Below are 20,023 nucleotides of genomic sequence, written 5' to 3' on the forward strand. Positions count from 1 at the left end.
CTACTCTTCCCGTGCATTCCGTTGAAACAAAAAAAAAGCCCAGATATTCGTAGAAATGTGCTCACCGGTAAATTGGCAACTAAATAAAAAGGGTCTATCAGCGAGAGGTCGATATCTGTTGCAAAACCGTCGATGGACCGACTGCGAATTTCTAGTGGGTGAACCACCGAACCAGGAGTTGATAAAAGCTCATACGATTTACTTGGCTGCTTCTAGTCCGGTGTTTGAAAAAATGTTTTTTGAATGTTCGCTAGAAGAGAATAATCCAATACGAATACCAGAGGTGAAGAAGGAAACCTTCAAAACTATGCTTGAATATATTTACGTCGATGAATTGGAGTTTGATTGCTTCGAATCAACTCGGGATCTTTATTACTGTGCAAAGAAATACATGCTATTCGATCTTGCTGAAAGATGTAGCGTTTTTATACAAACAATTGTATCATCTCAGCAAGTGTGCGCGATTTACGAATTTGCTGAACTCTTTGAAGACAAAAAACTTGCTGATAAATGTATCAATTTAATATGTCTTGAAACTAAGAAAATATTGACCGGCCCAAGCTGGATAAGTGCTCCAAAGGTCACTGTTTCCATTCTCTTTGACCAAGAGATGCTCAAGATTGACTCGGAAGAGGATCTCTACGTAGCCCTTCTTGTATGGTCTAAAGCAGAATGTGAAAGAAAATCGCTTCCAACTGATCAAAAAAATTTGAGAACGGTCAGCGAGGATCTTGTCACCAAAATACGATTTCTCACTTTTACCCCAGAAAAATTTATCAAAGGGCCAGGAAGAGCTGAGATTCTTAACAAAGATGAAGTTCTTGCTATCATCATGAATATCATATCTCCCAACAGCGTACCCATGCCTCTAGGTTTTTCTATTGGGAAGGTTCGAACATCTACTAACTACCCGCTGCATCAACCACCCCCACAACTACCTGCAGACGAACCACTTGATTTTTCCGAGGATGAAGGGTATGCGCGGAAAGGGTGCTACGATAATCGGCACTCAAAAAAACGTACTAGTGTCTCTAGACACCATCGTGAATCATCGTCCCAATTATGAATATTGATTGGATTTTTTTTTTCAATTCCTTGAAAAATGTTTCCCTTTTAATCCCTGAATCGTTAAAATTGAAAACGCTTATTCCACAGTAAGTGATGAGTTAGAAAAAAATCGTTTTTGTCTAGCCACTATCTTTGGTTTCTTTCACTTTTATTGAGTTACTTTATTTTACTCTTATTCGCTATTTTTCTCATTAATTGGTAGAAATCACAATAATTACATTTTGGAAAACAGTTATAAAAAGCCAAAAAACATAATTTTATCTATTTGATTCTTCTATTGATAAATATCTCTGAATCTTAGATAGAAATTTCCTCAATTTTTCCAAATGAAACGATATCCATAGAATGGTACATGAGATTTCGGTGAAAAGTATAATCACGAAAATGTTATTTATAAATACTGAAAATATTTAGAGAAGGAGAATATTTTCTTGCAACAAGATTTTGTGTTTTCAGATTATTATATTTGTCACGCAATAATTGTTTACAAATACAGAAAAAGAAATAATACTAAAAATGGAACAGCTTTCGTGCTATCAGGTTAAACATATTTCTTCCATGATGATAACATTTTCTTTACAGGAAGTAGATTGATTAATTGCCAACCTGTTTGATTGAAGAATGTTATATAATACATAAATAAAATGAATTTATTCTAATTTTCCTTTAGCTAGAACAGTGTTTAAAAAATGCAGCTATATATTATATTACACCATTTTAAACTTCGAAGCTTTCAAATTTAACATGGTTTACGTCAACTTTGTGAAATATCCAATAGTTTCTTCTTGCGAGGCGATTGAATTACATTGACTTTCCGTTCTCTGATATGGTCCCATCTCTGCTTATCGTTCTCTGCTACAGATTGTCTAGAATTAATATTACTCCAATTTATTTGTCCAGCGCTTGCTTGGACAAACGAATATTTCTTCAATTCATTTCTCTGATGGTTGCTTCTTTTATTCGAACAGCGTTTTCTTTCTCACCTGTGCAATACTATCTGGTATCGGTAACGGTTTAGCTACTCCAATCTTTACGGTCCCTTTTGGTGCACCCTTCAACGCTTGAACGGCTTGATCCAACGTTGCATTTTCCAGAGCAATATCGTTTACAAACAGAAGGCGATCACCTGGAATCAGTTGGCCATCTATTTGAGCCACTCCACCTGGCACAAGTGATCGTATAACTATCACAGTTTCGTTGGCGTTCATCGGATCCTGAAAGAACAAAATTATCGTGTTCAATTAAGCTGCGGTAAACATTTGGTCAGATATTACCACTTTTTCCTATCCTTGTGATTTTGAAAATGTTGAGTACAAAAAATACCAAAAACATGTCACATTCAATCGAGTTAATTTTTGTTGAGTATCTCACGAAGTCTTATATTTTCTTATTGAATGATTGAAGTAATTATTTTTTTCTACTGAAATGTGACTTTCTGAACCAAATAACTGATTATATCAGCGAGGCATTCATCCAAATGCTCTTTGCGTTGGCGTCGTTGCCAAAATAAATGAGAATTTGTTATGTTCATGTTACAACTCTTAAGGAGTTTCGGTACAGAAGTCTAAATATTAAGAAATTGATCAAATTTCGTGATAATGTTCTTCAACATCAAGTGCGAAAACACAAATTTTTTCAAAATTTTCTTCTACTTAGTTATCGAGTAATTACGCATTAAAGCAGATTTCTTATGCCCGGAATGTATACCTATATATAATATATGGAAACGCTATGCTTATACACGTGAACTTTAGTGATCAATTATTCGATAACTGTATAGAAGAAAAATCTTAAAAAATTTGTATTGTCAAATTTGGCACTAAAGAATACGTTCACCAAATTTTATAAAATTCTGAACTTTTTGAAATTTTTTATGTTTTTAGCATGGTTTAGCATGACAACATTGTATCGCCTGTACCGAAACTCCTTAATAAATACATAACGTTGTGCTCTTTCGCTTCACGAGCAAAAATATAGCTTTACATTTTTGATTGTGCATTACTTTGCGATGGGTTCCTAGTGGAGTATTTTTCAACTGTTGATTGAAAATTGAAAATCATACGATTAACCATCTTCCGAAGTATTAAGCTCGTTGGATCAGTTTACCTGATAATCCAATATTGAAAACCCAAGGCCTCGTTCTCCCTTAACTAATTCAATTATTTGGGGCTCCGAGCTCCACATTGCTAATCCTGTTAACGGTTCAAGCGATCGTGATTTCATTTTATTCAAGCTGGCATCCGTAACGGTAGCTGTCGTTGTGGATGCTAAGGAACCATCAGACTTTGCTTTAACCAAGCGATCCATTGTGGGCAATAAATTCTGTAGTGATCCACCTAAAATGCTCTGTAAAGGAATTTTATAATCAGTATTGAATCGCAGTGTTCGTGATCTTCATAGTTTCGTCTTGACAGAGTGAAAATCTCATTCGATATTCCTCAAATTTGCCCGGTGTTTTCCTCCGACATTTCGAAATACAAGAGTTTACGCCGAAAAAATGAAAGCATAGTGTGATACTTCAGAAAAAAATCATTCAAAATATAATTCGGCCATGGTTTAAATCTGAATTATCCACAAGTTAGAGGAAAGATTTCATTGCAAAATGGACTGTGAATCGTTTACCCTCGTTTGGAAAGCAGCTTGATGTTGCGCTGTGTCAATTGGACACAGAGGATCGTGGGAATCAATGTTCCGTCCACATACCATTCTCACGTTAATCGGCAATTCTTTGAGAACAGTTACAACTTCCATGTGGTTAATTCCTAATAATCGATAGCCATTGACCTGAAAAATGAACAAAAAAAGTGGTGCTTGAGTCATTAGTATTGTTTAGGAGGCGATCGATGATGCGAACCAGAAATAAGCTGCAAACAATGCAGTATGGAAGTGTACTTTTATCCGGAATGTAATTTCTCATATTAATTTCCTTTGAATATTTTTTGTGAACTGTTTTTTCTATCATGTTGATTTGTACCCCAAGCATCATTCTCTTTTGTGGATAGCATGCAGAGAAATATTTCTTCACCTCTAGAAGCTCATCGCCTGAGCGCAATATGCCATTTTGGCCTACCGGCCCCTCGGGTAGAATGGAGCGGATATAATGATGAGGTCTAACTTCTTGTCCGTTTTCAACGTCCACTGTCCCTTCTAAGCTAATACCGAGTCCACTACCTTCGGCGAATTTATTAAGTTGCGCTACCTGTGAGAGAAAATAAAAAATCAAGCACAATATTACAATAATGAGACTAATAAATTTATGATGTACTGCTCAAAGATTTTTAATTACCACTATTTCGGTATTTTTGCCGAGTATTTTCTGCCATTTAGCTTTAATTGCTGCTCGGATCTGTGGAGTGAGCTCGCACGATGTGTCGCTGAGCAATGCTTGATTGTGTACACCCAAATCTGTGTCGTCACTAACTTCAGCACACGCAGCTTCGATTAGAATTGCGCTGTCTACCGTTGTATGAGATTCTCCTTCTGGTTCGATATCAGTCGTTGTATCCCCGTCCTGAAATAATGTACATCAATTTGTTGTGATAAACTAAATTTTGCCATTTCTGTCAAACCCTTCGGTCGCTCTCCTATTCTCAAATGCATTTTTTCAATTGTTCCTAGAAGCCGTAGAATATTAAAGAATTTCACATTTTCATCGAGGGCTAGTCAACGCCTGTGGCTCCGTTTGCACGATGGAAAGAATTTGATTTTTTTTTAATTTTATGAGTCTCTCCATCATCCGATCTTTACGGATGCTAAATCTGATAAAGCTTGGCCGTAATTTTATGAGTCAATGAGAAAACCTCTGAATCACGTAACGTGCAGTTTCTTGCTGCGTTTTAATCATGAACTTACTGCACTCATCGGGAAGCTCGGGAGACTCGCAATCGATGGTGAACTGGGTTGTGGAGCTCTTGATTCACTGGCCGCTATGGCTTGTTGCAATTGCTCATATTTTGGTCCCCTTAAATATCGTTCTAAGCAGAGAAGAACGTTTTGTCCTGTACTTCGTAAAACTTCGACTGCTTCGTGGTTGGAATATCCTTGTAAGGAGTGACCATCGACTTCGACAACTCGGTCATTTATTCGAATCATGTTGCTCAGGTCAGCTGCGCTTCCTTTGCTAATACTCTTTACAAAAATGCCCGAAAGCTCTTCTGTAATTTGGATGATCGAAAGAACAAAGTTTATCAGAATCGTGGGGAATTTCGTTGTTTAGATCAGTTTGCAATAAAGCACCTTTGGTATTCTTCTATGGCCAAACATTAAAAAAATGCATTCGAACTCTAATTGCATAAAAGATAAAAATTACCTTTCTCACAGACGTATCCTGCTATCGTGATACCTAAACCATACGTATCTTTCTTAAGTTCAACCGAAAATCTTTCCATTTCGGGTAAAGATTTCACGTCAATTGGATCCATGGAAAGGACCGGTAGTGGAGGCATTTGGGTAGTCGCAGAAATAACCGGAATAGCTGGTGTAGCTCCGATTGGAACTGGATTTCGTACGATATCCATGATGAGACTGGGTCTTGTCTAAAATGAGAACAAAAATCAACCAAAATGTACCGTCTCCTGCTAGGGCCTCGAATGCAAAAAAAGCTTCATCGCTCCGTGATATGATTTATGTGATTTCAATCGATTGAAACCATTAACGACTCAGATGACTTTAGAAATAGTTTATACAATAACTTACGTGAATTTCGATGTCCTGTTCTTGAATGTAAATGCTACCGTTCTCGGAGTCTGTACTGTGGCGGAGCTTTTGACTGTTTTCAGGAACGTTGTTTTCAAGGTGTCGGTCCAGCTCCTCAGGATCTCCGAGAATTTTTGTTGGGACGATCGGTGCGTGACTCCCGAGAGCCTGAACAATAAAAATGATCAGTAAATTCAAGTGCACAGCATCATCGAGTAGCGTTCGTTTGAATATTCGTATTATTTTGATTTACAGTTCCTTTCAGAATTTTCACTTTCATCTTTGAAATTATTTTTTCGTATTAACATGTTCGAAGCCATAAAACTGATTGATAACTGCAAACTGACAATAATTCTATAAAAAATTTAAATACTTCCAAAAATTTTATGAAATGCTTTGAATTCAATGAAAACGAAACGATTCAAAGATTTTTTCGAGAATTTTGTCGCGAAAAAAGTAGTTCCATTGCACACGGCTTGGAAATCTTTCAAACCTGATAATCCGGTGACGTTGGTTCGACTGGTCGTGCAACGACGAGCCGAACATGTGTTCCAGATTGTCGTAAAACAGCAGCAACTTGTTCACTACCCATTCCACGTAAATTGACATCACCAATCTGAAGAATGTGATCGCCACTTTGAAGCCGATTATCCTGAAACGAAAAAATAATATTATTAAAGTTTAATTGAATGCAATTAAAATGTACCTCATCAAAGTCATCTTAAGTATTGTTCACAGATTCGTATGACTTATAAGGAGCAATTGTTCAAAAAAAATCGAAAAAGTAATTCGTAGCAGTCTATCCAGCTTTTTGATGGCACTGATTACATCCTTAATAGCTGCACGGTCAATATTTCGGAGCAATCGAGAAAAATTTTCGTTTTTTTTGGTCAACGCTCCGTTGTGTTTCATGCAAAGCTCTTTCGAAGGTTTTAAAAATTCATTATCCAGAGTCAAGACTTCAAACGGGTATTTTATTTTTTTCTCCGCACCCTGCGTCTTCCGATCCAAAAAATCAACGTTATTTTTAAGCGAATAGCAAATTCTAAAGTACAAACTCATGTTTTCTTCGATAAAAAAAAAAAAATTAATTGGTTCCTTGCTGCATTCGTTCGTTCTTTTGCTATGTGGATTTTATATGAGAATTTGATGTGAAAAAGGGTTGCTCGACTCACGCGATCGGCCACGCCACCAGGCAGGATGGTTTTGACAACGACACCGGTACTCCGTCCACCAATGATCCCGAAACCCAGACCACTTCCATCGTTGATCAAATTAATAACTTCCACTTGTGCCCATTCGGTGTTTAGCTGAAAAAAATATTTTTAGTACTGCATTACCAATGTCGTTCGAATAGGGTATTTTACACCATGTAAAAAAATATATAAAAATGCATGATTATGATAGATTTCGTAAAAAGTAAACGAGAAACGTCAATATTTATTCATAAAAATGCAATGTAAATTTTATAATTCAATATTAAAAATCGTCTTTTTTCATCTGTTTTTCAAATGTCTAAAACGCCATCCGCCATATTGGATTCCAACGTGACGTCACTCCGATAGTAAACAATCTAGATTCTTAATGTACGCTCTGTGTTATTTTGAAATTTTACAAGTTATTATGCACGTTCGTGGACTTTTATCATTCATTTGATTAAAATCGCATTATGGAAAACGGTTTTGTGAAAGCAGATAGTCAATTCTTGTGGCATTTTTTTGTGGCATTTACACTTGTATTATTGCATTCAGGCACGAGACACCAATGATATACCACTATAGCTCATTATTTTTACAAATCTTATTACTTGCTTTTCGCAATTGTATTGTTTACTAACGGAGTGACGTTACAAACCGAAACAACATCGCGGCTAGCGTTTCCGCGCGAAAATTGAAAATCATAAATAAAAAATAGTTTTCAAGACAGTTTTCGGTCTTATAAAATTGAAATAAAAATTCTACTGGTTTATTACGATCTCAGGATTATTTTAAAACAGTTTTCAAAAAAAAGGTGTAATTCAGTACTCTATTTCCCTATTCAGTAATCAAGAATAATTTTATCAACTGTAAATAAATTCCCGAAAAATGTTTACCCTCGAATAGAATTTCAGATCAATTTTTACACTAAAAAAATGTTTTTTCTCTTCACCTTCAAGCTTTTTACTTATGATCGTAATGATATGAAAAAAATATTTTTTCAACAGAACTTTAGCGTCAATTATTATCGATCGAAATTGTATTTGTGAAGCATCTTGTTGAAGTTTTTGCACGAGGAAGATAAAATAAAGTGAAACGTGAAACTCACCACCATGTCAGAGCTAGTTTTAGAAGCGTCACTTATTGCGGAAGGACTTCTTTCGATCAGGAGTCCTCCGTGTGTTGCAGCAGTTGCTGGTGCAGTTTCTTGGGGGCCAACAGATAATGACGCCGAATTGTCTTTCTCGGTAGGAATTTGATTCCCAGGAGCGCCTGGGCTAATCGTTGAGCCAGTCTCTCCTGTACCTCCGTTTGAGTTTGAAGCCACATATGCTTCATCCGTTTGTGCGATAAAATCGAATTCTATGACAACATTTTTGATGATGCATCGTTGAAATTCTAATATCTGCTCTCCTTACTCATCATTTTTAACGGTTTTCAAGATTTCTCGATGACGAAAAATCATTTTTTCAAATCAATCTTAATCTCAATCGATGTGGAAGGAAATTTGCTTTTAGTAATCGTCCAATGTGGTAGTTTGGTAAAAAAAAATCGAAGAGGACGAATAGCAAAGCCCTTGCTGAATATCAACTCGAAGTATTTGAAATAGATTAGTGGCGTTAGGCATTCTGATGAGTGGAAATAAATTTCCATTAAAACTGAGTCAGTAAAATGATTTTTTCGAATTTTCGCTTTCTAGACCGAAAGTACAATTAAGCAGCGTTCATTCTGTTAATCGATTAGTTTTTAGTCATCGGAAACCACAGTATTGAAATATTTGAAAAAAGCCCCGGCGATTCGCAAGCTTTTCCGACGTTCCCGATCGAGCAGACGTTCGAATAACTCTGCTAGAGTAAACCCTCACCTGGGCTGCTCCTGGCAACGACTAACTCGACAAGCCCGCGAGCTTTTTGAAGTATGGAAATCGCTTGTTCGTGCGATATATTAGAATCCAACGGTTGTCCATCGATAGCCAATATTTGATCGCCTTCTACGAGTCGACCATCACTGAAACACAATAATGCCAAATATCGAAGATCAATATGCAACTAAATATATCGAAAAATATTTTTTCAAAAACTACGTAATACTATGAAAATTAAAAACGCAATAACTGATTGAATAAAAACCATTTTCACAGAAAAAAATTTCATTTATGAACTTTTCCATGGTAGAAAAAAGATGAGAAGAAAATATTTTAATATTTCCAATGTTATTACTTCGTTATTTTTAACCCTAGAATGCATGACTGGGGTGTGAGCACACCCCACGCGAACTTCAAACTACGCTCCCGTCCTAACAAGCGACATTATCGACTGATTATCGACGGATTTTTTTATATATAAATTCAATTGAAATTAGTTTTATCGTACATCATTCTTTTCGTTATAAAAAAACGAAGAAAATGGTGTAGGATAAAGTCAGTTTAGCATCGTAGGACCGGATTTATAAGCAGAAAAAGAGTGGGGTGCGTTCAAACCCCGGTCATGAGGTTGAGGGTATGAAAAAAGGCACATGAGGTGTAGGGTTAATATATTGCAATAACGGGAATGCAGATGATAATAAATTTATCGTGGACCGATTACTAAATTATAAAATCCCGCTTGAAAAACATTGCAACAGAACGGAGAATCTTAAAACGTAATTTTGAATACCCGGAACATTAAACACTCAACTTTAGTGCCAGCGACAAGGGTGCTTTCACTAACGAACAGCCTTGTTATTTTTTCTCTACAAACGTCGACAAAAATATTGCTTAAGGTCGACGTTTTCATCCTCGTTTTCATCTGAGTTTCCTTTTTATTGTTACAGTACGTTAAAAAATACAGAACGAACGTTCTCGAATTGAGAAGTGCTTCTACCTAGTAATAAAGAATAGAAATGCCACGAAACCCTCAATTTTTCACTACGTGGCGCTATGAGCTGTACTAACACCCAAAACGTATTGTCCAAAGCCTACATGCACGAATCAGAATCGTTACTATTCTCGTGGTTATCATAAAGGGTTATCATTACTATTCACGTGGTTATCATAAAAGATCGATGAGAATTTTATCAGAGTTTCAGAATTAAAAAAAGCATTAAATTCGAGTTATTGCATCACATTACACAGCAGTTTTAGAGCGGAAATCCTGTGCAGAAACATGAGGCAGGAGGAGGGGTAAGGGGGGGGGGGGGGGGAGGAGTGACAACGGCTCGTACCGGTAGTCCACCCTCACTTGTGTACCCAACAAACACTCGACGCGCGTCGGCTCCGTTACTAATGAAAAAAATTTAACGCTCGGAAATTTCCATTTTCTCTTACGAATAACCGTAACCTGCAACTGGCTTCGTACAATTAACTTCGTTGCCTGTGGCAATATGGAAATGTAAAAAAACATCGAGCCACCAGGAGTTTGCTAACCATTGTTTCTTTTCGGGAGGAAATTATTACACGAAAACTCAATTCACTGGTGCACTCTTTCCGTTTATCGAACTATTCATCAGGCATAAATGTTTTCAGGAAATTCTAAGAAAACGATTCGGATCAGTCGTATTCTGATTCCGAATTCTTTTAGTGGATCAAAAAAATTGAAGGGTTGTGTCTATTTTTATCGCTTCGATGGCCATTTCAGCGAAGACGAGGGTTAAATATTGATGGAATTCGAGAAATGGGAAAAAGAGCCTTTTCTTGTTTGCAAGAGTTCGATAATACACTATCTGAAAAATACTTATTTCATATGTTTGTAAGAATCATGCTCCTGAAGCTTCCAATCTTTTTAACAGTATGCATGGCGTGTATTAAATGCTGAAAGTCAGTGTCCTTGGAGGGTGAAAAATCATAATCGTTTGCATCGTCAGACACGTGCAAAGTAGTGAGAAAAATAAAATAAGGTACACGAAAAATTGTGAGACATTTTAGAATGGCAGAGTGACGAAAAAAGTTGTTTTTTCTCAGATTAAAATACTTTGCAGTCCATCGAAGGTCAAAAATAATATAACAAGTTAAATGACACATCGAAAGTGCAATGACATCCTGTAGTCACCTTAAATGGATCTCAAACAATGATAACCGAAAAAGAATGCATAAATTTGTGAGAAAAAAGGTTTGACAGCCTTTTTTGTTTCGAACACATTTTGCCTTTGTTCAACGAAGCGATTAAGTTTCCCAGCTACTGCCATGCAATTGGCGAAATAAATGAAATGTGCTAATTTTTCAAGTGACACAACAAGACCCAACATACATTCACGTTTTATTTAATAACGTATTATAACGCTGACGAGAGACCTACGGTATCGATGTAACTAACACATGTTGCAATCACAGAAGACCACGTGCATAATATAAGATGCGAAGTATAATTGTATTGTTCACTGAACATGCCTAATGAAGTTCAACGAAACGACAGTTCACTATTTATTGTTAAGATGAAACGGTGCATTCTAGTCTTAAATTCAATAAACGAACTTGCACAATGTCAGATATGGGTCGTGGTATATTACTCGTAGCAGTGTAGACTGAGTCAACGATCGATGCCGACGACAAGGTCGTATCAAGTGTTGGGGCATTATACATCGTACCGGCTACACACAAAAGCATGGAAAACAAAAAATATGTCTCAGTTTTTCCACGTGATCTTCTACGAAGCTTTGTACGAGACTGAATCGCACATTTGTTTTTATCTCATTTTCTTTCTTCGCGCTCGATGTTTACACTGTTCCTGTTCTAATTTTCGTCTTCGGTTTATTCGAACGAACGAGCATGCGTCGTACACAGACGGTAACCAGGTATGTAACGAACGTTCTATTCCGTCAAAGCAACTCAATGAAAACTTGATTTATATCACAGGGGTTCACAACCAGCCCTACATTCATGGAAAAGCTTTCGTTGTAATGAGATTTATTGGATTCGGTGTTCTCGAGGTATTTTTCTTCATTGATTCACAAACACACAAACAAACAAACGAACGTACGAATTCGGGCACAGAAATAACGTTGTCGAACAATATTTCGTCACAAGTTTTTGCTTATAAATACCATCTCGTGCTGTAATAGGGCGACGCCCTTTGCTATACTCGCAACCTTATTCGATATATGTTATTTCACACAGAAACAATATGCTGCTGCAAGCATGGTCATGGAAAGCTCTTACGCACGGGCAGAGCTTTATAAATATACTTCTCGTGTGTTTCTTAGCATTTGATTTTTCGTACCGACTCTTGCAGACCAACCTTCCGGATATGTATGTGAAAACACGTCAAGAATTACGAAACGAAAATTACGAATTTTCAGATTTTAAGGGCTCGAAGACACAGCCGAATAAATGATAATTGGATTAGAGAAAACGCTGAAATATTCCGAAGTTTCATAGACTGAAGGGAGAAAATTCCGATCGAAGGGCAAAATGAAATATTTTTTTGGACCGTCTTGAAGGATTTTAAGTTTGAGGGAAACATCAATTTTTGAAATACTTTGAAGTTTGGGGGATAAAAACATCCGAAAGGGTCCGTGCCACTGGGAAAGGTGCCAAACAACGAAAAATTTAATATCGAACGACAAACCGCAGCTATATCCATAGCAATAATTTTATTTCACGAAGAATTTCGGTTCTCAGTTCGAAAATTACGTTGCCACGTGATGATAGAAATAGCATAAAAATATTTAAAAACTGGTGGCAAAGAATTCCAAGGAGTGATTAGACGATTTTTTTTCATCGTATGCAACTAATTTTTAATTTTTATTCAGAACCAAAGCTCCACCTCGAAACGATTCCGGTTTTTTTTTTATCATGCACAACCTTGGAATATTGAGGAAATGCAGGGCTTGAGAGCCCCCAAAAAAGGAGTGGGAATTCTCAATAGTAATTCATGTACTACACAGCAGGTAGAAATAGTGGAGTTTTTTGATTTTCTGCAGTATTTTTTTTCCAAAATTTTTCAAAGTCCTTTTCCAACATTTTTTAGCATATGAAAAATGTTGGAATTGCAGAGTTTAGAAATTTTATTTAAATCGAATTTCAAACCGTCGAATTTGACAAATTTACTATGTATCAGAAAAACATTTTCTCATCCGACCAAAAAAGAATATAAGAAATGTAGCGAAAATTGTGATCTCGTCGAGCGGAGGTAAATAAAATGTCTAGTTTTTTGGTTTGTTTGAATATCACTCAAAAAATATGTAATATCGATTAAAAACGACTAATGGAATTTTCGTCGATGAATGTCTTTCAGTTGCTACCGTGTTTTAGTATTCTGACCTGACATTTTAGTACTTTTGTACCAAAAATCCTGTCATTTTATCCTCGAAACTTTTTCTAGGAAAAAGTAACCTATCTTAACTTATTACAGAACTCAGTAAAGTTTCAAATTACTTAACTGAATTATCTTATTCACATTTTAATGAAACAAAAGAATATTTCCCGCCTCATTAAATTCACATTCGATGAAGTTGCGAGCATGGCTGAATGAGTTAATATAACTTCAGAACAATACTTACCAGCCAGCGATTCCAGTGAGTTGAATTTCTTGAAGAAATATACCGAGCTCTCCTCTGTCTGTGCTACGGAGTCCGACAACACTGAAACCAAGGTTGCTACCCTCAGGTTTGAATAGCTGTAGAAGAAGATCGTTCTTTTAAATATTTTCTTTCGATATTAATAATCAATATTATATGAAATTTCTTTAACACACGTCAAAGAGGAATTGAATGAAAATTTGTAATATTTTCATAATTTTTCCACAATATATTTCCAAAAAATGAACATAAGCTCTGAAATGTTTATAGCAGTTCGGGGAATCTCGTATATCAAAATCAGAAATTCTGTATTTGACTTTGATTTTTTGAATTTGATTTTTGAATTACTGAAACTTTCAGCTGCGTAAAATTTATTTTAATATTATTACAGAATAAAAATATTTTCAAAGTCTTGTATTTTCGAGTATATTTTTATGCAAAAAAATTGAAAACCGCGTCCTTGTACCTGTACGGTGCACACTTGACGACCCTTTGCTGCACTTTCTATAACTTTTTGGAATTCCTTGGCATACGTTGGTGTTGTTATTGCTGGAATACCTATGAGGTCTGATACCATGCTCGGACTCGTTACCTGCATAAGTAAATGCAAAAACAAAAAAATTGCAACGTTATTAAAATATGAGTTGATTAATGCAGAAAATGGAGCCGTCTTTTGAAAAAGAAGGCGGGCTTGTCTTGAATAAAATTTTCATTCAATTGCATAGGTAAAAATCAGAACAGTGTACGTACAAAAAAATCAGGACGAAGGACAGTCTTGAAGATGCGAAGAAAAATATTATTACCTGTCCACTGGTATCCTCGCTGCTGCTGTGAGTGAGCGGCGCGACTGGGACTCTTTGGTCATCCAACTCATTTTCATGATAGAGATCTCTGTAAACATTGGCTGCTAATGGTTCCAAAGGTGTACTGGGGACCGATAATTCCAGCTGTCCACTGAGATTAATGTCAAAATCGCCAGGTAATATGGAAGGATGTTGACCAAGTTGTGCATTCAAATCTGCAAGGGAATCCTGAATAGCGATGATACTCCGAAAAGTAGGATCCTCGAGCAAGGAAATAAGTGTTGTTAAATCATTGGTAATGTGCGTTTGAAATTTTTGATCACTGCGATCATTGACTCGCTCATGAATATGTTCCAATAAGTATAACGCTGTTGACATATCTGTGAAAAATACAAAAAAGTGACAGCAGATTAGAAAAATCAAATCAGGAGAAATTCAGGAAACAACATTTTTTAATCAGAGTTTTGAATGACTGCTTTTGTTGTATCATATTCAATATTCAAAATTATTCTTGCCAATAATTCCTCTTCAAAACACTGGCACAAAGATATTTTTATGGAATGTTCGAGTTAAGTCTCTTTTTATGTCTTAAAAACTGCTGAGAAAATAGATATTCTGAAGGTCACAAAAAACTACAGAATTTATGTTGAAATGCTAAGGTTCCAGTTTACCTGAGAAGACTTGAGTTCTACTACGAGGTTGTAAAGTTGTAAAGAAAACATAAATAACTGGTAGATGCACAGTGATAACCTTGATTGAGAATTAACATTCTTATTGTGTTAAAATCTCGATAAATTCTGTCCATCAACCGATAATAAAAAAAATCGGCCTTGCGAATGCAGAAATAATGCGGAATCGAAATACTCACCAGTACTCAGCGGCATATTGATGATTTATATTGGTAGGCACAGCTTGATAAATGTCCAAATCTGTAAATTGGTTCTGTAGCACAGAATATCTTATAAAATTCAGGGCTTTGTGCTACAATATTACTATGGGTTATTCAGCAAACTTTTCTCTTAGATTTTGATGGATAATCTTTTTAACAGATTTAGATTTTAGATTCAAGACGATTGAGTTTGATTATTATCATTTTTTTCAAGTAATGGTCCTCCGAGATTTCATCTTTGATGTAATGTTCAAAACCTTGATTGGGTGTCCTGTTATGATAAACGGAAAATATATTTTTGCAACCGGAAAATTATCTGCAAGAAAAATTTGAAAAAAAATTTCAATAGGACTAAAAAGTCCCTATATTCTGGCAATTCTTCTATACCATTTTATTTAGGATCAAATAGCTATGTAATTATGAGTATCAATTACAAAACCAGATACTGCTGTAATAGCTATGTTTTTGGTACACAGAATACATAAGAAAACTATATGACCTTCATTTTTTGTTGAACATGAATGTCTCTGTTATACAATTAGATACACTTGAATAAGATCTTGAAATTAGTTCAGGTAACAAAAACTGGCTTATGGTTAGAAATACCATTGAAAATATCACTGTATTTCAAAAACAACTTTTAACGACCCAAATTCTACAATCTCGTATCATTGAAATGAGGAGCTCGTTATTATAATGCATTGGCATTTTGGATTAGCAGGTTTAATTCCAAGTTGTGCTCAAATGATTAACGAGATTTACATCCAATTTTCTGTACGTAAAGTACGAGATAACTCTGCATTATGTGTATTTTTTTATTAAATATTATAGCGCAGCAACGAACAATGATCACTTATTCTTCTTGATATAATCAATGGCCGTGGTACGTGAAGCGTATATCATTTACAAAAGTGCAATCGTATGGAAATAATATATATTTACCTTGCAAGACCTGAAACGGAGGTTAGGAACTAATTCACTGTTCTCAGCAAAAAAAATTTCACTTGCGAAGCTTTTTACAATATTCGAACTACATATCACATCACTCTTAACAAACGTACGATTGTTTTTGGAGAAAGTTTATCGATCGAATTTTAAATTCAAAATGACAATCCGTAGTACGACTTTTACGGATCCACACAGCTGATCTAACGAGTGCAAGTATTATGAATACACTGAAATCTTACGTTCCATACAACACTGCCATGCACTGTATGGATGAGATATATATATAAAGCGATTCGAGTGCAATCGATGATAACATCGAGCTAACTTATCGACAGAGATATCGATCAGAGAATAATCTTTGGTCGATATATATATAATTATATTAATTATTCTGATGAACTTTTTTTACAACTGATTTTCGCACAACATATTCATGGCAGTTCCGATTCCATTATATAATAATTTTTTTGATGAAACTAACCATAAACATACTAAACTAAATGCAGGAATTCTCAAAAGGAAAAGTTCTATTTTTGTGTCTTCTTCACTTTTTGCATTTTACAAAAGTTCTGAGAACAATTCATTCCATTATTTCATTGAGTTTTTTCGGATTTTTTCAAATGTGCATGACAATACTATTTTTAGACCGTTTTTTTTAGCATGGGAGTGCTTAATTTTTCGAAGAACATATCAAAGCGAGTAATACCTTCACTTCATACACCATTTCCAAACGTATATTTCGAATATGTAAAGAACAATATGAAGGAGGATTAAAAAGGCGTACCAAGTTTTTTTAATTTTCGTAAAAGCTCGGGTTTCGTGACAAGAGCTTTTTCGATAGATTTAACAAGAAGAGCAGTTTGGTCGAGTGGTGGAAAAGGCATTCCTTCCAGAGTGTAAATATGAATATCACCATCGGTGTCAGCAGCGACAAGCTGTTTGCCATTTTTCGTAAAATCAATGGAAACGAATACACGATTATTAGTGGAGGAAGTGACGGAAGAAGGTCTATAAATTTTCCTCTTGATATCCCAGATGCATATTTCATCGTTGACGATACTGGCGATAACGGTGGAATTGATAGGGCACCAGGAAGCTCCACGAACGCACGCGATGTGTGTCGAAAGCGTGACAAGTGGTTCAGTGATTCCATCGACCCAAATTCTGGTGCACCAATCGGCTCCACAGGTGAGAAAAATTTTATCACAGAAGGGTGAAAATTCAAAAGAGTAAACCGGACCGTCGTGGGCAAGAAAACTGTCGATGTGTTGGTGGAGGTAGTTCGTTGAGCAACGATGAACGCAGCCTTCGTCTGTTCCCACGAAGTAAATCGGACCCTGGCTCGGATGTCGTCGAAGCAAAACGGCGCCGGGATTTTGACTTATTGGAATATTGTACAAATTGCACTCGTTAGTTCTAGCGACTCCTCCGATTTGGTTTTCAATTCGAGGAATCCTCATGATTTCCGAAGGTGTAAAATCTTCACCAGTTCGATAGCACACTATTCTTCCATCCTCATTGCTCGTGTATATGTGCTCTTGATAATCGTATTGTTCATCCTCGACCCACCATTGGACCTGCCAATGCGGCGAGTACGTAGGCGACGTGAGACGAGAACTTTTCCTCAACACGACCAAATCCTTTTTACTGACATCAATTACGATTACTGAACCATCGTGAAACCCAATCGCCAACTGATTAGGTTTTTTATTGGACCAATCAGCACTAGAAATCGGGCAAGGAAATCGGTAAATTCTGTCAGGCTGACTCGGGTTCTTCATACACCAAATCAGCATCAAACCATCTTTTTCAGACTGCGATGTTCCGTATCCAGCAGCAAGAAGATCCGCGTTTACAGGATTCCATTTGTGACAGCTTACTTTTCTGGCCTGAGTTAAGGAACACGAATGAGTCCACAAAAGCTCCAGAGAGTACGTAAACTCCAAATCCAATCGGCAGGGATCTCTTTTTATCAAGCTTTTGAACCTTTTTTGAGGAATAATGTACAAGTTGCTGGCGATTATTCGCTCCATTACTCTAACAGCGTCGCAGAAGGATACTTTGTTGAAAATACGATTTAGATCGTCTTGCAGGCTTTCGTTTTCCTGGTACGATTCGTTATGCATCAATTTCTTATGGTGTATCTGTAAATATTTACTTTTTTATTTTTTCATATTCTTTCATCGAATTGTCAACTGTTATGGTTACTCTCTGTAAGAACAAAAATAATCTTACCTGGGCAGCGATTATTTGAGCCACAGAGTTGATCGAACGAGTCTTGAGTTCTTTCTCAATAACAGTTGATTCAGGATTTTCATAAGTATCATACATCACCCAATTATTAACGAATGTTCCTCGATTGTGCCGTTTATCAGGACCAATGTAGGTTGATCTGGGCTTGGTATGCGTTCGTGGAGTCTGAGTTTCGGCATCAATCAATTTTCTGTTGGAACCACCACCGACAGTCACATACTCGTATCGCTCATTAGCTTCTTGGACCATCAAGCCTTCTGGAGTTTGTAAATCGGCGGTTAATTGAGGCATCTCGAATAGGAAAAAAGTCTCAGTCTCCTTGATTGTTAACGTCTCATTTTCCGATTTCATATAGAAGATGCCCGAGTCGTATCTGGAATTTTTTATAACTTTAGCGTCAATATTATTCTATTCAGGATATGATAAATTAATTATCAAAATGGTAATATACTTGTATTTACCTCGATAAGCAAAATTGAGATGGCGCCTGATCGTTGTCCGAATCTTGCAGGGATTCGTCGCCTGGTCCTTGAGCAGATAAAATGCTTTGTATCGTTTCGGCGGAAGGTAAAACGTTAGCGTACATGGAGGAAGATTTAACGAGGCTGAGAGAACTGGAGCGGAGTGTTTCGTTGCCCGGTGAAGAAATGGTAAGTTGTGACATACTCCCATTGTGGCTTAAGCCAATAGTATCGAGTGCTGTTAATTGTTTTTCTTCAATAGGTGGATAAAGCGAATCGGTTAGAAATTTTGGTGTCAAGTCAACGCCATTTTCTGTTATATTTATGTTCATTCGATGTTGAAATGCGGAAACAACCCCACGTAGAAGTTCCCGACGTGTCCGTTCCGATATAATTGGTCGTATTTGTAATAAACTGTTGTTTCGACCTCGGTCTGTGGCCTTTTTCGTCGCGTCGCTTCGACGGTGAGGCATTACAACGTTTTTGAATCACAAATTGCGTGACAAAACTCACGAAAATAGTGCAACTATATTTTAATCGATTGTGGAAAGGTCTGTCTCTAAAACAACATTGAATCACTGTAAGTCATTTTCTAACCGCAACTCGAACTGTCATTAACAAATCTTAACCATATTCCGTGCTGGTGGTTGCTACGGTTGTTTGATCGATGTATTCCGTATATATAGGACCTCTTTGTGTTAATTTAATGGGTAAAATATCTTTAATGCTCCTCCTGCTTGCATTTCCCTTGAACAATTCCCAGTTGTTGCAGCAGTGAAATACTAGTTTTCCTATTATTTATAAAGATATTGTCGAAAATGACAGCCAAATCTGTGCGAGCTTTTTTTTTAATTAGCTTTTGACATTATTTTTTCGTATAAAAATTGTTGAATAAACATTTCAGTTATTTTTAATACTGCGAAATCATAATTTCAGTCATTTTACGAAAGGTTGGATTGAAAAAAATCTTCATTTAGGAACGCTCCTCCTGTCTTACACGTAAACAATTGACAATTTGAAGCTTATTTTTGACTAGATAAACTTTGGATAAAATTTTTCAAAAACTTGCGATTTCTTACATTAGTCATATTGTTGTCACTCAAAATTACAGGCCATTTTGTTTTTTATCTATCTAATAGGATACTGAAGTTCAATGGCATTCAGGCATCCTAGAAATACTAGTTTGACGAACTTGCGATACCAGCGAAATATGTGAGT

The 20,023-nt window shown here is 36.3% G+C and overlaps 3 protein-coding genes and 2 long non-coding RNA genes across 11 annotated transcripts; 3 read left to right on the forward strand and 2 right to left on the reverse strand.

Moving 5' to 3' along the window:
• Positions 1 to 55: 55 nt before the first annotated feature.
• On the forward strand, positions 56 to 1,066 carry LOC122409640 (BTB/POZ domain-containing protein 2-like). The gene has a single exon (XM_043417369.1). The coding sequence runs from the start codon at positions 56 to 58 to the stop codon at positions 1,064 to 1,066; it is 1,011 nt and encodes a 336-aa protein (XP_043273304.1).
• A 444-nt stretch (positions 1,067 to 1,510) lies between these two features.
• On the reverse strand, positions 1,511 to 16,426 carry LOC122409537 (patj homolog). Of its 6 annotated transcripts, none has more exons than XM_043417172.1 (18): positions 16,086 to 16,426; positions 15,123 to 15,196; positions 14,255 to 14,634; positions 13,918 to 14,043; positions 13,434 to 13,549; positions 8,824 to 8,966; positions 8,068 to 8,321; positions 6,939 to 7,073; positions 6,257 to 6,415; positions 5,764 to 5,931; positions 5,378 to 5,603; positions 4,921 to 5,222; positions 4,355 to 4,579; positions 4,094 to 4,267; positions 3,691 to 3,852; positions 3,175 to 3,414; positions 2,052 to 2,282; positions 1,511 to 1,920 (listed from the first exon to the last, which is right to left on the reverse strand). In XM_043417172.1, the coding sequence occupies exons 2-18, from the start codon at positions 15,136 to 15,138 to the stop codon at positions 1,870 to 1,872; spliced, it is 3,108 nt and encodes a 1,035-aa protein (XP_043273107.1). In that variant the 5' UTR covers positions 15,139 to 15,196; positions 16,086 to 16,426; the 3' UTR covers positions 1,511 to 1,869. The 6 variants fall into 6 exon arrangements, with proteins under 6 accessions (XP_043273107.1, XP_043273108.1, XP_043273106.1 ...); XM_043417173.1 differs by having other exon boundaries at positions 1,511 to 1,934; positions 16,086 to 16,424; XM_043417171.1 differs by having other exon boundaries at positions 1,511 to 1,923; positions 15,123 to 15,183; positions 16,086 to 16,419.
• On the forward strand, positions 3,842 to 4,341 carry LOC122409547 (uncharacterized). The gene is made up of 2 exons (XR_006260723.1): positions 3,842 to 3,973; positions 4,071 to 4,341. It is a non-coding gene; the product is annotated as an uncharacterized lncRNA (long non-coding RNA).
• On the forward strand, positions 11,591 to 13,162 carry LOC122409548 (uncharacterized). The gene is made up of 2 exons (XR_006260724.1): positions 11,591 to 11,726; positions 11,788 to 13,162. It is a non-coding gene; the product is annotated as an uncharacterized lncRNA (long non-coding RNA).
• Positions 16,427 to 16,803: 377 nt separating the features above from the next.
• LOC122409539 (dynein axonemal intermediate chain 4-like) lies at positions 16,804 to 19,906 on the reverse strand. Of its 2 annotated transcripts, XM_043417182.1 has the most exons (4): positions 18,806 to 19,906; positions 18,327 to 18,717; positions 18,152 to 18,235; positions 16,804 to 17,980 (listed from the first exon to the last, which is right to left on the reverse strand). In XM_043417182.1, the coding sequence occupies exons 1-4, from the start codon at positions 19,276 to 19,278 to the stop codon at positions 16,862 to 16,864; spliced, it is 2,067 nt and encodes a 688-aa protein (XP_043273117.1). In that variant the 5' UTR covers positions 19,279 to 19,906; the 3' UTR covers positions 16,804 to 16,861. The 2 variants fall into 2 exon arrangements, with proteins under 2 accessions (XP_043273117.1, XP_043273116.1); XM_043417181.1 differs by having other exon boundaries at positions 16,804 to 18,235.
• Between the last annotated feature and the right edge of the window lie 117 nt (positions 19,907 to 20,023).

Source organism: Venturia canescens, chromosome 4, assembly GCF_019457755.1.
Source record: "Venturia canescens isolate UGA chromosome 4, ASM1945775v1, whole genome shotgun sequence".
Lineage (NCBI taxonomy): Eukaryota > Metazoa > Arthropoda > Insecta > Hymenoptera > Ichneumonidae > Venturia > Venturia canescens.